The 17,765-nt window shown below is 39.0% G+C and overlaps 1 protein-coding gene across 7 annotated transcripts in view; it reads left to right on the top strand.

Moving 5' to 3' along the window:
- LOC121647434 (membrane-associated guanylate kinase, WW and PDZ domain-containing protein 2-like) overlaps positions 1 to 17,765 on the top strand; it is a 100,896-nt gene that overhangs the window by 67,350 nt on the left and 15,781 nt on the right. For all 7 annotated transcript variants that reach the window (XM_041996842.1, XM_041996843.1, XM_041996844.1 and 4 more), the window contains 5 exons: positions 9,679 to 9,736; positions 10,734 to 10,855; positions 11,346 to 11,528; positions 14,926 to 15,455; positions 16,639 to 16,807. In XM_041996842.1, coding sequence (XP_041852776.1) covers positions 9,679 to 9,736; positions 10,734 to 10,855; positions 11,346 to 11,528; positions 14,926 to 15,455; positions 16,639 to 16,807 — 1,062 coding nt within the window. The remainder of the gene's footprint in view (positions 1 to 9,678; positions 9,737 to 10,733; positions 10,856 to 11,345; positions 11,529 to 14,925; positions 15,456 to 16,638; positions 16,808 to 17,765) is intronic.

Here is a 17,765-nt window from a genome sequence, read left to right as displayed (position 1 = left end):
AGAGTGACGTATGTTTTTTCACCAATAAAAAAACATATACAATTACATGAAAGTAAAGGATAGACTTAAATATATCTATTTAGAAAGAACTAACCCCCCCTTTTCTGTTGCCTTGGATGACATTTTAAGATGTGGTTTTGCACAAGTATGTAATTTTGTTTAACACCCAAATATTTCTACATGACAGGCATTGCTTCTTTTTGCCTCTTCCATTTCACTTTGATTTACTGAGCGCATACAGAGCATGCAGTTATATTTCTTACAAATCAAACAACTTCAGTGATATATTCTAACAGGAAAAGTGCAGAAATAGAGGTAATGAGAGCCGTTTTCTCATGAAAACGGGATAATTTACCTCATTATCTTGAGGAAACGAAGTTTGTTTTGTTTTCTCGAGTTAACGAGAGGATTAAGTTGGGCTCTAGTTACTGTGTTAAAACTGATTTTATTTATTAAAATAGACCCCAGGACAGCTTGGGAGGAAAGTCATGGCGTATTTGTGTAATTCTGTGAGTGATTGATGGTAAAACTTAATAGTCAGACACATCGCAATTTCATCCTTTGTCAAACTTGATAGAAGTAAAATCGGATGTATTGAACAGTGATAGATGTTGCTTGATCCATTGCTGGCTTGACTGTACTGAGGCATCCCAGCACAGAAAAGCTCTGTACTGGGATGCCCCTTAGACTCACCAGTTGAGGTGTCCCCCTCCCCACCTTCCCACACGCCTCCCGAACACTGACAACCCAGCAGAGTTCCTTCAGAGACAGACTGCTGCATCCAAAGTATGAAGGAGCGCTTGGAGGGGCTCCCTTTATTACAAGAAAACAGTGTAGAAAAACAAGTGAGCCCGGCCGCTCTCAGCTTCTGTAGAAAAGTGTATTCTAGGAGATTTGAATCTTGGTAATAAGGTATTTATAGACACATTTGTCACATAGATTTATCCCTTAAAATCAACTATTTTACTGCTGATGTAACAGAACCGTTTTTGTTGCAGTATCTGCTGCTGGAGTAAAGTATGACTTCTTTTTTTTTTTTTTTTTTTTTTTTTTTTTTTTTTTTTTTTTGAACCTGTCTTGTCCAGCATCGTTGCAAACAGAATGATTGTCTGGCTGCCGTCTGATGCTGGGCAATTTTACTCTATCAAGCAGGGATTTATACTACATGTATAAAGTCCCTCTTGATGACATGAAAAACTTTATTAAATCAGACTCTTAATGCTGGACTCGACCGGAGGGGACAGAGAGAGAGAGAGAGACAAGAAAGTAGAGAGAAGAGGGAGGGGAGAGAGAGGGACAGAAAGGGTGTGGGGAGTGCGGGTGGGGACTTGAAACATCATACAGAAGACCATGTAATCCATACTACTTACAACATATATAGCTAAGATCATCCTAGCCAGTAGGTCATTACACAGCTAGTTGGTAATAGTAACAATAATAATAATAAGAGTAAGAGTAATAATAATAATAAGAACAGAAATAAAAAAAAAAAAAAAAAGGAAAAAAAAAATATGATAATAGATATAAGTGAAACTGCTATATTCAAGAACACGCGCAGAGAAACCTGTGTGGATGTGTTGGAGAACTCGGCCACACGGCGACGCAAAGACTGTGTGGAGACGTTCAGGAAGGAGTGACCATGCAGAGTGATCATGCAGATGCCACCTCACTTGAACAGAGGCCAGAGTCAGGCCAGCGGTCCCGAGACCCAGGCCACCAGCCCCCCCGCAGGCAACAGATCCCGACCGGTCCACAGAGACGACCACTCGCCCGCCCAGGAAGGCAGCAGCAGGAGACCCCAGCAGGAGCCGCCCCGCGGACACAGGGCACCGGCCCCGGCGGGCCGAGGCCAGCAGTCCCCGACCCCCCCGGGCACCGGCCGCCCGGGACAGACGGGGCAGAGGGCCCGGGCCCAGGAGCGCAGGGACATCCTACCCCATCCTCCCACACACACACACCACCCCTCCATCACCCACTCTCCCAAACATACACCACTCCCCCACACACACACCATCCTCCCTCCCATACACCATCCATCCTCCCGCACACACACCATCCTTCCACCATCCATCCTCCCACACACTTCCCCATCCCTGCACCATACATTCTCCCACACATACCCCATCCTCCCACACATACATCATCCCTCCACCATTCATCCTCCCACACCCACACCACCCCCCCTCCCACACACCACGCATCCACCTCCACACACCCCACCCTCCCACACACCATCCCTCCACCACCCATCCCCCCACACCCACACCACTCTCCCACCCACACACCACCCCCCCCCCCCCCCAACACACACACACACAAACACCATCCCCCCACCACCATCCTCCCGCCACCCCACGCCGCGGGGGGACAGCCCCAGCCAGGAGGCGAGGAGACACGAGCCAGGCCCCCACCCCCCCCACCCCGCCCCCGCCCCCCACTCCCCCAAGTAAAGTATGACTTCAAAGATAAATTACACTGGCAACTGGTCAGAAATAAGTGTTTTACTGAATCTACAGTTGATTGTAGCCTGGAATACATTATTCAAATCTGAAGAATCTTAGCTTTCCAGTCTGTATAACCTGTGTACCAATCAGGTTCATCACTTAAAATGAGAAATGTTGTTCTTTCATACTTGAAATCTGTGAGCTGCTCTGTAAGTGTTTCATTTTGACATATTACAATATTGATGCTGATATGATGGTTTTTTTTGCTATCTTCAGCACACACACAATGCAAGTACAGTTTACCATGTTTATAATGGATCAACTAGGACAAAGTCAGTAAAGTTAGTAATTTACTTCTCAAATGTTTTTTATTCTATACATTTAGTTTCTTTAGAGTCAAGCTATAAAACCACTTAGTGGATAGCTTTAACTTAGCTTTAACCCTCAGGTTTTAGAGCTTTAGCTTTCTTAAATTACACTTTCGATTATAATGGGTTTTCATGAGTTTCTCTGCAGAATTTTATTGCAATTTTTGTAGTTTCTTACATCTGGAACAGACAATATAAAATCAGGATTAAACTCCGCTCTTTGACGGATAAGTATATAAAACAAAGTTACGAACAATATCTGTTTTATGCTGACTGACATATAATCATATAGCAAAGGAGATAATCTTTGTTCATTTTTTTCTTTTTACGTTCAGGCACATATACAGTTTTTTTTTTTATGTAATTTTGTCTTTTGGTTTTAGGTCACTGCAGCACTAAAAATCTTTTATAAAGCTCATTCCAAGAGAAGATATATATAAATATGTTTTATATGTTTCATTATATGTTCGGGTTTTTTATGTGTTTTTGTATAGATGGAAAAGAGATGAGAACTGGAAATGATGATATTATAAATGTTATCATTTATCTTCTCTTCGGAAGTTTCTAATCTCTATGTGACCTTTCCTGATTAATAGTGCTCCACTAACATTTTATCGTAAGTAAGCACCCAAAGTTTGCTTGTACTGTCATGGTTATTTGGGCTTTTGAAGCAGAGTGGACAGAAATCATTTGCTAAGTGGAGCCTTGGGCGATCATTTTACACTCTAAAACAGTTTTTGGCTGAAGAGCGATGCTTCAGAAGTTATGTCATGAATGAGCAGAATGGCTAAGTGATAACTTTATTTATTTTGTATGTAGCTGATTTGTTTTTCTTCCCTTTTGGTGTCTGTGTTTCTCTCTTTGGGGATGCAGTCATTAAAGGAACTTAATGCTCTGAGCATCCACTGTTGGCAGAGGATTTTGAATCAAAGTCTGGTAGCAATATGTTTGTGAAGGCCCAGGATGACACATCATATCCTCTCATAACACCTTTGAATTCATGTCTTCCAGAAAAACAGCTTGAGATGACAGGAAATGTTCTTTAGTTAAAACAGCTCTGCAACCACAAGGGTGACATAGGGATATTTTGAAGCTTAATCCAACAGGCAGTCTTTTTTTTACATCAATCGTCCTCTTATTTATTTATTTATTTGATTTTTACTATCACACTGATGTCCCAGAGCTCTTCTAGTGGTTATTTGCCATCCTGCTGCTTCTCTGATGTGTACATTATCATCACCTGTGCAACATGTGACAATTTAAAGACACTTTTTCATTATTGCCTACATTAATGAACATGTAGCATTTTTTAATGATGAAATATGCATGTAAGAAAGGACATCAGAATATGAAAGATTAGATAAAATTATCAGATTGGGCAGGGAACATCAGGAAGAGGTGGTGCTGCTTCTCACTGTCCCTCTGCCTGGAGAATTTCTCAGTCTTACAGCCTCAGGCAGGCAGTAGACTAATGTTCAGGCATACTTTCATCAGACGCCGGTGTTCTTCTTTCCTCTTATTTTTTTACCGTTGCTTCTATCTTATACATGTCTGCTCTTTTTGCTTCACTTTTCTTTGGCATTTCATATCCTCATTCAATATTCCCTTTCCTTTCTCAGCTTCCCAATCCTCTTTTGTTCTCGTGCTTCATTTTGGGTGTATTTGAGAAGATCCCTCTCTGTTGATATTTCACTACAACATTTGAATGCATCATGGAGTACTGTATCTATATGCTGAGGCTGACTTGGAGTTTAAAGTCTTGTCACCACAGATCTGGTTTGCTTACAATGTTTTTGATAGTCTTTTGCTGCATAACACAAACCCATATCCCCTCACACAGAAGAGGCAAGACAAGCTTGAAAAGATGGCAAGAGTTGGTTTTAAATCTGCCTTTGATGTGCACTCAATACGTATTAGAGTGCTGCTGTGGATGAAAATCTGTTTATGGTCATTTACAAGCAGGAGACCTCATTGAGGTTGACGTCTGAATCTGAAAACAGTCTACCACTGTTCAAGGAAGAAGTGGAGAGAATATGGAAAGAAGTGAGATTAACCAGAAGAGACATATGAGAAATGATGGAATTAGAGGGAGTGAGGGTGATGAGCAAAAGGATGACCTGCTAGCACTTCCTTTTGAAAAGATTGAAAAGACAAATTGTAATTGGCAGAGGTTAGCATGAGGACAGGACAGGAACACTAAAAAAAATGTTACCTGAACTCAGTCATATCTAGGTCAAGAACATTTTGTTTTTTCTGCTGTTTTGACATTTATTTTCCTACTTTCATCTTTTCTTCACTTGTGTTTTGATATGTGCTTAATTTTCTATCTAAACCTAATAGTTTTTGACTCAAAGCTGACACAGTATATATCAGAGATGTAGTTGGTCCACTGCCCTGCAGGATTTAGATGGTTCCCTGCTTTAACACACCTGGCTCATTAAGTTTACCTCATCAAATCTATAAAAACACATTATTTTTCTCATTTCGTACTTTGATGCTGCTCATCTCATCATCTGCACTCTGAAACACTTAGCTCTTTATGGCTGCATTCTGTAGTTGTTTCATGTTGATGTAGAAACAGAGGGGGTCTAAACCCCAAACGTATGAAGTTCATCTCTGCAGAAGAGCAAATATAAAGCACTACATTACAATTTTCAAAAGCAATGTAAGCTAATGAAACAGTTGTGACAGTACAACTCCTTTTTCTACCTCTATTCTATCCGGCTGGTTTTAGGACGTGGAAATCCCCACTTAACTCCACTCCACCCTTCTCCTCTATGGAGTCTGCAGTTTGAAAGTGCTCAATAACCTTTGAAAGTCATTATTATTATATGACAGAACATACAGTAAATAGCTTGAGTGCTCAAACTAGCACACACATACACTAAACAGTTGGATAAATACATGACAGGATTATCTTATTACAGCTCAGTCAAGGTGTTAAAATGGCCCAGGTAGTTCAAACATCACACCACAGATAAAATAAAGGCCAATCGGCCAGGTAATACAAAGGTCAAATACAATTCATTGTTTAAGTAGCTATTTAAGGTTTTAGAAGTTAAATTTTAGAACTACAAATTTTACAGGTTTATTTTTGTAATGGCAAGTTCTGCTAGCGTGCTGCGTTCATGGACCAATTTCAGTTTCCCTCTTCAGATTTAAAGAATTTTAAAGAATGCCAATATGAAGTCAGGATAGTTACCAAAAAGCAATAGTTAATGAGTTTCCAACTTAAAGGTTTCCTATGAATTTCCTACTTCAAAGGTAGAGTGAATGCAAGATGATTAGAAGTTAAAGTTAGGTGGAGATAAAGTCGGAAAGACTGGATTTCTCTACTCAGATGTGGAAGTGTTAAGGTAGAAAGCTGCTACAAATCTGAGCAGTTCTCTTGATTAGGAATTCTCAAACATAGATGATCCCAGCCAGAGAACCAGGGTTGTGTTTTTTCTAAGTTCTTGAACTGCTATTCAGATGTATTCTCTAACATATATCCTTATACCGTATCTCCCCTTTAAAACCATTTAAAGGTAAAGTAAGTAGCTCATTCTGTAACAACTCAATGTTTTGCACGAAAAACCTGCATCCTGTCATTCTCATGGATACTTTTGACACTTTAAGTGTCAGCTCACCAGGAAGTGTTTTTCATGGAGTTTATTATTGTTGGTTTTCTCCATAAATCTTTTTCATGTTTTCTGAGTCACTTGTATTCATTATATTGGCTCATGGCTGCTTGTTGGTCAGGAAGATGTGTGAGAGGAAATATGAGTCATTTCATGCAGAGGAATCACAATTAGACTTTATGTCAGAAATGACTCCAGTAACACAAACAAGCACCCGAACACAGAATGAGCCCATTAGTGCTAAAATTATACTCCAACACATGAGGAAGAATTTCACTTAGTGTCAGAAAAAATAATGTTTTCACTCATACTGACAAGTTACCAAAATTTTCCCCCGTTAATATGCAACACATAAACAAATATACTATATGAAAGTATAAAAACAAAAACACCCTCTCTCTCTGAATTTCAGCAGCAGGAAATAGAGACAAGACAGAGCCCTCTGCTCAGGCGAGAAAAAAAGACTTTCACTGCTGGTTTCCATGGAAACAGTCTCCCTTTCACTTTAGGGGAGGGCAAGCGACTAGCGGATAAGTTAGTCCAACATTTAAGGTCGCTCTTTAGACAGGGTGGAAGGGAATTTAAGGTGGTTTGAAGTACAAATCCATCTGGCTTTTTTAGAGTGAGGATAAGGAGGGTCATGCAAGGTAATGACTGTGCAGTGCAAGCGGATTGAGGAAATGGTAATGCAGACTGGAGATAATTGAGGCATGCACCTCTGTCACCTTGGCTGCACAGTCAGCATGCTCAGCAGCCAGAACACACAGAGACACACACTAACACATGCACACGGATTATTGATATCAGGATCACAGATCTGTATATAATTATGGTACATTAGTGTGGAGGCATGAAGCTCTTGTGTTATCATCATGAAGAGCTAATACTTGTAAAAGTAATAGGGCAGAACACGTGTCATCTTTTATCAGTGAGCATTTTGTTGGTGTTTTGGGCTGGGTATTGCTGAAAACACCAATACTGCTAATACATTGCGTGTGTTGAAAACACAGTGTAAGAGATAGGAATAGTATCTCTTACATTGCTTCATTGCTATGAAATGGTGACAAGCTTTTAGTTATTTTCTAATGTTTCCATTAAGTGCTCTTAAGATAGTTGGTATTTTCAAATAGTTATTGTCAGCAAATTTAATCCCAGTCAGTTAAGTTAGTTAAGCCCAAACTGTCATTTAGTTCATTTTATGATGCATATTCATGGAATATGTCCAAATATAAATTCTTCACGAATATTTGATATCACAAAGAGCCAATCCAAATCCAGAGAGCACCTCAGACAAGACTGGTGAATCCAGGAAGCACAAAGTATTTTTATTTATGAATATTCTTTTAGCTGAAAAAGCAGGATATTCTTTTTTTTCCTGAGATTAGTCAAAATTTACATGGTTTATCACTTTAAAATGATTTAGTTTAAATGATCTTTTTTCTGATTTAAGATTAAATTGGATGTGTATTAAGTGATGTGTGCATGCTTTAATGATGTTAATTTATTGATAAAGATATGTACAAGTTAAAATAAATAATATTAGAAATGTTTATTATTCAAACTTTTTTGTTGTTTTTTTTCATATAGTTTCTTTAGAGGCTGAGAAACAAACACTTTTCTGTTCAATTTTCCAAAAGAAACTCAGGTATTAAAGAATATAGCAGATATTTTTTTCTGTTTTGGATTCGGTACTGGCTACAAAATTGACTTGTTGGGAAATTGAGTCTGACATGGTTCCCATGGTTACTTGTTGCAAGGCTTGTTGTTTGTTTTACTGCAAAGCTTCTTTTGTGGCATACCATACAGCTCCATAGATTTCTCATATAACATTTTCCCAAGGTTGATGGATGGATTAATTAAGGGAGTAAGTGCTGAAAATATGTTATTTTACTGTGGTTCAGTTTGTCAGTTGAAATGTCCAAACATGGAAATGCCATTTGATCAACATTTAAATAAGCAGCTGTGAAGATGAGATATTTTGTTTGGTTATTTGATAATTCAGCTTTTATACAATGCAAGCCAATCGTTTTTAATCTGGTTAGAATGTCTCAGATTAGCTCTGATTGAGAGATGATGATGATACTTAAATAATGTTTTAGTCTGAGTTTACTATTTGGGATCATCAGAAAAAGAATTTGTGAAAATTAAGTTTGTTTTTTTTTTGTTTGTTTTTTGTTTTTTACAGATTTAAAACGATCACCTTAATGCTTTTCTCTGAAGCCGGTTTGGGTTCAACCAATTTTACCATGCTGATCTAGCAAGGTTAAAATGAGACCCCTTTGTGACATCAAAGCGTCAAACTTTCACAACAGAAACATCACAACTAATCTCTGTCTTCCCAAGAAATGTAACAGTCACCAGATCCTCACACACACCGTATTCCCACATTGTCTCACACACTTTCACAGTGCTCCTTCTCTCACCAACAAGGTTGCCAGTTTTTCTTTCACCTTTGTGTGTGTAAGTGTGTAGGTACTTTTGTGAGTGTGTTTTGATAATAAGCCGAGGGTCAAACCAAGTTCTTGATGACTCATTGTTAGTGTGTTTGTCCTTTTTTTTCAATTTGTATGACACATCGAGCTTGCTTTTTTGTTTATTCATGCAGTTATGCTCTTGTATTTCAGGATTTAGACCGTTAGCTGTTTGAGGCAGAAGATTGATACTACCTGAACATTTGTTGATGAATAGCTCATCAGAAACATTCCTGTTTTAGTTGAAAAGTGGATATTTTGAAGTGGATGAGGAGTGGGAGACCGAATGTTCAGGACTTTTAAAAGAGCATTGACCCACTTCCTGTAGAAGAAAGAAAAGGAAAGATAAATCAGCAAATAGATGGATGAAATGAGGAGGGAAGGGACCAGAAGTGAGTGAGGAGGAAACAGTTAACACAGCAGTCATGGAAACCATTCCAGGTGAAAACGAGTGGGTGTGTGAAAGAGACAAAGGTGTTTCGCCATGAAGGATTTGTCTGCACTATAAAAGAAGGACAAATAGAGAAGACAGGAGGCTCTTTTCCTGCTTCTGTCTTAGTATTGACGTCTTTGTGTTGATTGTGTCTCCATGACGAAGCCACTGCTGCAGATCAAAGTGTTGCCTGTCCATTAAAGTGCCACTTTGGGAGCATCTAGCAGCGAGCCTTAAGATTCATGTTGTCTCCCCTCAGTGGTTCAATTTAATGTTTACCTTCTCTCTTCTGTTCTCGGCATAAACTGAATTCATTCTCTTTGTCTGGGTTCTTCTTCTCAGAGCTGCCGTATGGCTGGGAGAAGATAGATGACCCCATCTATGGCAGCTACTATGTCGAGTAAGTTACCCCATTGACTTGAATCCCTCTAGTTCTCTATAATGAAACAGGAAATGCATGTATATGCTGATGTAGTGTGTGTGCACATGTGTGTCTGTTTGTCATGTAAGAAAGACAAGAAAAATATGACAAATATTTGTCTTTAGGACCAATCTAAAAATATTCAGTGTTTAATAAAATACAGTAGAATACATTATGAATGCTATTTGTTAGGACTCCTTATTTGTTCTTTGTAATAACAAGCTCATATACATTAGAGTTTGTTCTAAATTAGACAATATTCTCATTTCTTTTTCATGTGTTATTGCTACTATGAGGAAACATTACAGCAATAGGCTGTATTACAAACACGCTTGGCAGTTTTTATTCGAAAGACACTGAAACTGCAGTTAAATGTTTTACATGAGTACATTTGCTGAAAATAAATCATTTAAGCTGCAGCTTCCAGGAACAGCACTTTAAGTTAACATGCTTTACTTTCATCTAATATTACATCTCCTTTAGTCAGGACAAAATTTACTGCTCTAACTTCCATAATATTTGACATGCAATTGTAGGAAAGGTCATATACTATGATGGATTGCTAAATTTACACCTTACACACTGGGAATCCACTACTTTAAAACACTGCTGTTATGTTAAAACTGCTTTGAGGTTTTTCAGCCAAATATGCAAATTTAATGATTCATATGTTCTTGTAACTCTTTACTGCACATTTGTGTTCATCAGCTTAAACCTTCTTGTGTTTTTACTTCCACTACCACTCCAATTTTACATGCATAGTAGGTAAAGCTGCATTAACATATTAAATGACAGCTCAGTTTGACTGAAAGTGGCAGAGCTGGACTGTTAATTCTCAGTAGGATCCAGAACTAGCTAACAACCTTTCTTCTCAATAAAGAAAATGTTTTTTACTCTGGTCAAAACTAATGCTGAGTTGGGTTGTAATATTGCTGTGGACCTTTTCCATAATTTGTAATAACGCACTGTATTCCAGCCACATCAATCGAAGGACTCAGTTCGAGAATCCAGTCCTGGAAGCTAAAAGACGCCTGGAGCAGCAGAGACAGATGCAAAGCCAGGGACTTTCTGCTCTACCTTTACCTACAATATACAGAGGTACAATTCTCTTTTTTTAATGAATGAAATGCATCAATACATGGGTAAATTAAGTGTTTATTTTTGGTATTCTTTAGTAGAAACTGTACATACTGAGTATTTTCTGAAACCATCTTATGGAGTGTGCACTTTCACAGGTATTGGATGGGGCAGATGTCATAGTGTACTGTATAGGCTTGAATGGAGATCATTCACAGCTCGAGCAACAGAGAACATGCTCACCCTGAGGCCCCCAGTGGGTTAATTCAGGCATGCGTATGATGACATATGAGCCCAGCAAACTCTCCACTGCTTCATCTGTGTGACGCATCCTATGAGTCAGCTTATCAGGGACGCGTATCTTCACTGGTGCCTCTGCATTTAGAAAAATGTGCAATAGGTGCATTCAGCATTGATCATGTCAAACGTTCAATTAAAGGAGAAATTACATTTAAAATGTATTGATCAGATAAAAAAAATACATAAAATGACAAACCTTTTCTCAACACAGAAAAGCCGTTGTTTACGAGGGATCCAACCCAGCTGAAGGGCACTTTCCTGTCGACAGCCCTGCAGAAGAGCAACATGGGATTTGGCTTCACAATTATAGGAGGCGATGAGCCCGATGAGTTCTTGCAAGTGAAGAGTGTTATACCAGATGGACCTGCTGCTCAGGATGGGAAAATGGACACAGGTAATTATGTGTACCATCCAACTGGTTTAGAAATAAATTGATGTTTAAACAAACTGCAAGCTGTACTGCTGTCACTGCTGATAGTGTAATTGTGTTTGTTGAAATGTTTAAGCCCAGTTGTCATTATTCTGACACCTCAGCATGATGGACCTTAATTTCTCTTCTTGGTAAACCAAATAAAAGCAACTTCCCCTGGCAGTTTTTGCAAGTTTTAGTTTCAGAAGTTTTTACCTTCTTGTTGAGCACAGTGTCAATATCAAGCAGATTTTAATGCTGGCGGTTTTTAAAGGTTGCAATAACGTCTTAGTTTTAGCTCACACAAGTCCAAAAAAAACTCCATTTATCGCCACATACTGTTTTTATTTTCATTGATTAAATGATATTCTGAATCTAAAAACTTTATTATCTCATATGAGTAGGTTGATTTTTTTAAAGAATGTTCCAAAGCTTTTCTTTGGATGTTAAGATAATCCCACACTACTTCAGTATGTTGGAATCTGGGCTCTGGGGAGGATTCATCACTTCATAAGATCTGTTGCCACTGATTTTAAATCCAGTTCTTGAGTCATTTCTGTTAGCCTTAGTCTTTTATCCCAGTTTTCCCTCCTTGTGAATGGCTTCTTGACAGAAACCTTTCCATGGAGACCATTTCTGCCAAGGTTTCACTGAATACTAAACAATGGATCATCTGAAGATCCTGATGCATCTCTTTGGTCCTGTGCCAGGTCTTTGGTGTTTTTTCTTTCGGATACTGTTAGTACTGTACTGTCTGCTGTAGGGAGTTTTTTTTTTTTTTTTTTTTTTAGGCACATCACTTCTTCTTTTGTCTTCGACTTGTCTAGCTTCCTCTGCTTTTTAATGACACACTACACACCTTGCTGGGATATGCCAAATTTTTTATTAATAACTGTTTGGGAAACGCATTATTTATATGAAAATGCTATTATATGCCTGTCCAACTGTGTCATCTTTGATAATGAAGAAGTGCACATAAAGGAAATGGGAAAAAAATATTTGTCTTTGCAACAGACTGCAAGTACCAAAACGCCTAAAGATAATATTAAAATCTGGTTCTTTGCTAAGTTGTCTGTTATGTGTCGACACAACTCCGGATCATCCCTAGTTAGATGCCTTTTATCTTTGAATAATTGATAGGCCAATATTAAGTGATTTTACCAAAACAAACAAACAAAAAAAGAAACCCTTTTCCTCTGAAATTTGCAAGGTAGAAAAACTGGATGTGAAACACTAAAAACTAGGTTTAAAAAGACTTTAAACACATTTAGTAAGCTTTGAGAGATACTGTTCAATATAACTTTAAAAAGGAAGTTGAAAGAAAGTTTTACAGTTTTATTTCTCGAAAGCAAAATATAAAAATAATGAGGGGTGGCTCAGGGCTTTTGCACTGTATTTTATATTTATTAGCATCTCTGGTGAACCAAACTGTACTGATGTCTCTAGAATCACATAAAATGTAAAACTTTTAAGTGGCGTCTTTCTTATGAGTCCCTTTAGTTTCCTCACTCTCTGTCCTCCTCACTGCACTGTGTAACATCCTTTTAACAATACTGAGACAAAACTATTTTACTGGCCATAACTTGCACCATCACACATAACACCTAGTTCATGAAAAGATCATTTTATGCTTTGAAAGCAGCACTGCAGGTGCAGCATTAACAGTATTCTTAAAAATAAGTTGTACGCAGTTACACCTGCATCATAAAATTGCCCACCTGTGTCTGTGCCTTTAATTCTCAAACCTTGAATTTTAACATTCACACAAGCAGCTGAATCTTCTCACGAGGCTTGGTTAGTGGTTAGAGACACTCTGTGGGCGGGTTAAGATGGGATCAAGGTAACAACCAGCAGCTTTTTATTTGTAATGTCCTTGAGTAAGGCTTCAAAACATCAGCTGTTTGTTAACTGCTTGCTGTTTTGTATGGTAGATATAGATCCCTACAGAGTGCTCTAAAGGTTGATAGTAGAGGTCCTGCAGAGGATTATTTTTATTGAATGTAAAGGGAAAAGTAATTAATTTAAGTCTAACCTGAATTAGGTGATACCTGCAGAAGTCATAGTGGGCTGAAGGGACATCGTGTTTACTCTCCTCTGAACTTGCCTCGTGCATGGCTGGTGCCTCAACAGCTCATTTAGAGGCCATTTCTGAGCTGGGAATCTTCTTTCCTCCTTTCAGCTCCCTCTCTCTGCTTTTATGTCTCGCTCTCTGCCTATCAGTTTCCCTTTTATCTGAATTCTATCTCTCTCTATTTTATCTCCATCTCTCTCTTTGTCTCTCTAGCTTACCCTTTATTACACTTCCTTATCTAACCATGTCATCTGACACCTCTCCTCTGTTTTCAGCCTCAGTATGTTTTCATCCGCTTGCTCTTTCTCCCTCTCTAGTTTTTCTTTCTTCATCCCTCTGTCCTGGTCTGTCAGCCTTTTCCTCGCTTGGTGTTCTGATTTTTCTCCCTCCAATTTGCTCTTCGCCACTCTGTGACATTGCCAGAGCTGCTAACACATGTGCAATGGCATGCACATTCACACACGCACACACACACACACACACACACACACACACACACACACACACACACACACACACACACACACACACACACACTCCATGGCTCAGATTAGCTGCCCTATTTGAGCTGTGCGGCATTGCTCTTAGGGATTTTATGTAGTTGTAGCATTTGACATATATTGTGTACATTTGTGTGTAGTGTGACAGTGTTTCCAAAAGTGTGAAATAATGTAGTTGAAGAAGCTAAATTTGTCACTTTAAAGCTCAAATCTGTATCTTTCTGCATGTTCAAACTACACCAGAGTATGTAGTGTTTCATTTGTGAAGTTGCTTTACCTCATTGTGTGTAGAGGCATGCAGTGAGTGTGAACATGAAATTTTCTAAAGCTGGAAAGTATGGACATGGGTTTGATGAAGACAACAAACACAACATCATATAACATTATACACAACTGCATTTTGAGGCAGGTAAAACACCATGTGTGCATCAAGTGTGAGCCAAAGCTCAAACCTCTTGTGAATGTGAGAATGCTTTTTAATTTTTTAGATTTTCAAGAATAAAAATAGTTTGTGGGGCCCAGTTTGCAGTGGATGGTTGTCATATTTATCTCTTCTCACATGCTTTTGTAGATCACCAGCAGCAGGAAGCTAATAATATGTTTCTCTCTAGCACTTAAAAGGGACAGTGTCCCTCCTCTGTGTTGCTGCAGCTTGTTCTGATACCACTGAGACTTAATGGAAACAGACTGTGACAAGTTGTAATTTTGCAGCACAGTATGTTTTACTGAACCACTAACATCAGATCATGTTGTCTGTAATACATGAAACAGGCTCCAGTGTGACTAAACCACTTCCTATCTTCTTCTTTAGGTGATGTCATTGTCTACATAAATGACATCTGCGTGCTTGGCACCACACATGCCGACGTTGTCAAGCTTTTCCAGTCTGTACCGATTGGTCAGAGCGTGACTCTTGTGCTCTGTCGAGGATATCCTCTTCCTTTTGACCCTGAAGATCCAAGTGGAGCAGCAAGTGCGTCCCTGACACCCATTGGCTTGGAACACCGTCCGCTAGTGGTGAATGGTCGCGGAAGCTACGACCCATACCTGGAATACCTGTCGCTGAGCTCTCAGCTTCCCCCTCAAGCACTGGCCCAGGCTGGAGCCTCTCACCCCGGGGACACACATCTGGACGGCTCCTCACTGCCGCCCACCACACCTGGTTCAGCATCAGCGCTCACACCTCATAATGATAACATATCGATAGGCTCCTCTGGGACTGCAGGTGTTGCCGGGGCAACAGCTCAAGGGGCAGAGCTGCTAACGGTTACCATGGTGAAAGGTGCAGAAGGATTTGGGTTCACAATTGCGGATAGTCCCACCGGTCAGCGAGTTAAACAGGTGACGTGTCAAATCTTCGTTCGCTCAGTGAACAATGAATAATCCAAAAATCAGTAAAGACCTCATTATTTTAACCGTGCTCTACTGTGTGTGTCAGGAATTAAATGTGCTCTTTCAAGAGTGAAACTCCAGCAGTCAGCTAAACTCAGCTGCTGAGTTTAAATTTGAATTAAACTTTAGGCAGAGTTAAAACAGCAGGTCAAAGAAAATTTCATTTGGTCAACGCAAATAAGTAGAAAGATACTGAGAACAAGAACTTAACATAATAAGAACAAATGGAGTTCAGCCAGTGTTGGATTTGCTGTCAGCTAACAAAGTAATGAATAAAAAAACTTGCATAGATTCTGGCTGAAGGAAACAGATTTTTCTCATCCTTGTTGTTTTTGTACATTACAGCATCTAAAAAAAAGGGGGGGGGGGGGGGGGGGGGGGGGGGGGGCTTCTTCCAACAAGTTATTCCTTCATTTGTTTAGACTTATAAAAATGTCAAACATTTTGGGTGATCTACCAGCAGAGATGTAATTTAAGATTCATATCTATGTTTTTCCTTTGTGTGGCATCATTGGCTTTTCTTTATCCTGTTTGAGCAATTCATACACAACTGGGACTGGGTTCCCCTTCGCACCATCCACCATACTGAAATAATATTTTTCTCTGTTCCTGAAAGGATTGCATGAGGTGGGAGGTATTCATGTAGTTGTAGTTTGCAGTTTATGCAGCTAGATTACATTACTTCCTACACACTAGACTTTTAAATGGATTGAAAACCTTCTGTTTTTGGAGTGAATACATTTTCCATTGTTTCAAGAACTTTCCATTCAGACATGAATATGTTAAAATAAGTCAAAGTAATATGATTGGCTGCTTCAGTAACCAGTTAAATGTGACATAAGTTTTTTTGGAACATCAATATAGTAAAGAACTATTTGCTATGTAAATATATATTAGTTTAAGGTTATAATGCCATTCTTCCTTCCAGCTTTTCTGCTCTATGTTGTGGCAGTCAGTCAGGCCACATGTGCATGTTAGTGCACACAAGTGGGGAAACTTATAAAAATTTTTGCTTCTAAACAAAAATTGTTGACTGATGAGGGCTGAGTATGGAGGAGACAACTAAAGTGCCATGTGAATGAGACAGCAGCAGATCAGACAGAGTGATGGTGGATGTGTTGTTGTGGTGCAGGTGCTAGAGCCAGGCTCACAGGGAGCATCTGGGGTGATAGAGGGAGACCTGATCCTGGAGGTGAATCAGCAGCCAGTGGCTGCAGCTGGACATGGACGAGTGGTGGAATTGCTCAAAGAGTGCCCTGTGGGAGCTGAAGCAACACTCCTCATACAAAGAGGAGGAACAGGTAGGATTAAGTATTTTTTTGATTCTTTCTTTTCTCATTGACTGTCAAGTAGTTTGATATGTAGCTTATATACTTTGATTAATTCACACTTTTGCTGCTGCTCATTAATAGGACTTTGGTCTAATGGTCTTTGATCTATTAATAACCAATGTGATTGTAAAAATGTGGTCAAGTGGCCTGTTTGTGGCTTTGAAATACCTAAATAATTTGGGCAAAATTAAAGACGTGTCTACTGCAGGAGCAATTTACTTCAAGACATACAGTCTGTGAGTTACTGAATGAGGCACACAAGTATGATTTTACAGAGTATCTTCAAGCCCAGCTGCAGCTTTGCAAGAGAGGAGTCAAGTAGGGTTGACAGTGAGAGCCGAGAGAGAAAAATAGATTTTGATTGGGATCATTTTGAGAAATATTTATTTTTCAACATATTCAACTGTCTTTATTCAGCATTTATTCAGGTCTTTAAATGAAAATGCATTCTTTCTGTTAGATAGTTTTAAAGATAGAACTGGCAAATTGCAAATTGCTTCATAACATCACTGGAAAACATTTTTTACAAAAACAGGAGTAAAGCTATTTTTTTTTTTCACAGATCTATTAACTCAATTATAAGGAAAAATCATTTTAATATCCTCCTTGGGAAAACTATATGAATGCAGCAGAAACTAAGAAAATGAGACCAGAAATGCTATGAGCAGTACAAATTTTAACAGTCTCAATGAGAGAATACATAGAAATATTACAAAAAGTGTTAGCAGATGTTACACTAAGTGTTTTGTGCGTTATACCATGTGTTCTTCTCTGTTTACCAAATGTGGCTTTATCACCAAGGTGTCATAGATGTCTTTCTGTAAAACAGACTGTAGCTGGTTTGGATTTGTGTTTAATGATGCAGCAGATCAAATGTAACGCAAAGCAGAGAGTCGGGATGAGAGGTAGAGTTAAAGCCGTTGTAAGG

Source organism: Melanotaenia boesemani, chromosome 10, assembly GCF_017639745.1.
Source record: "Melanotaenia boesemani isolate fMelBoe1 chromosome 10, fMelBoe1.pri, whole genome shotgun sequence".
Classification (NCBI taxonomy): domain Eukaryota; kingdom Metazoa; phylum Chordata; class Actinopteri; order Atheriniformes; family Melanotaeniidae; genus Melanotaenia; species Melanotaenia boesemani.
The sequence above is the reverse complement of the archived record's forward strand: the minus strand, read 5'-3'. Positions and strand labels throughout refer to the sequence as shown.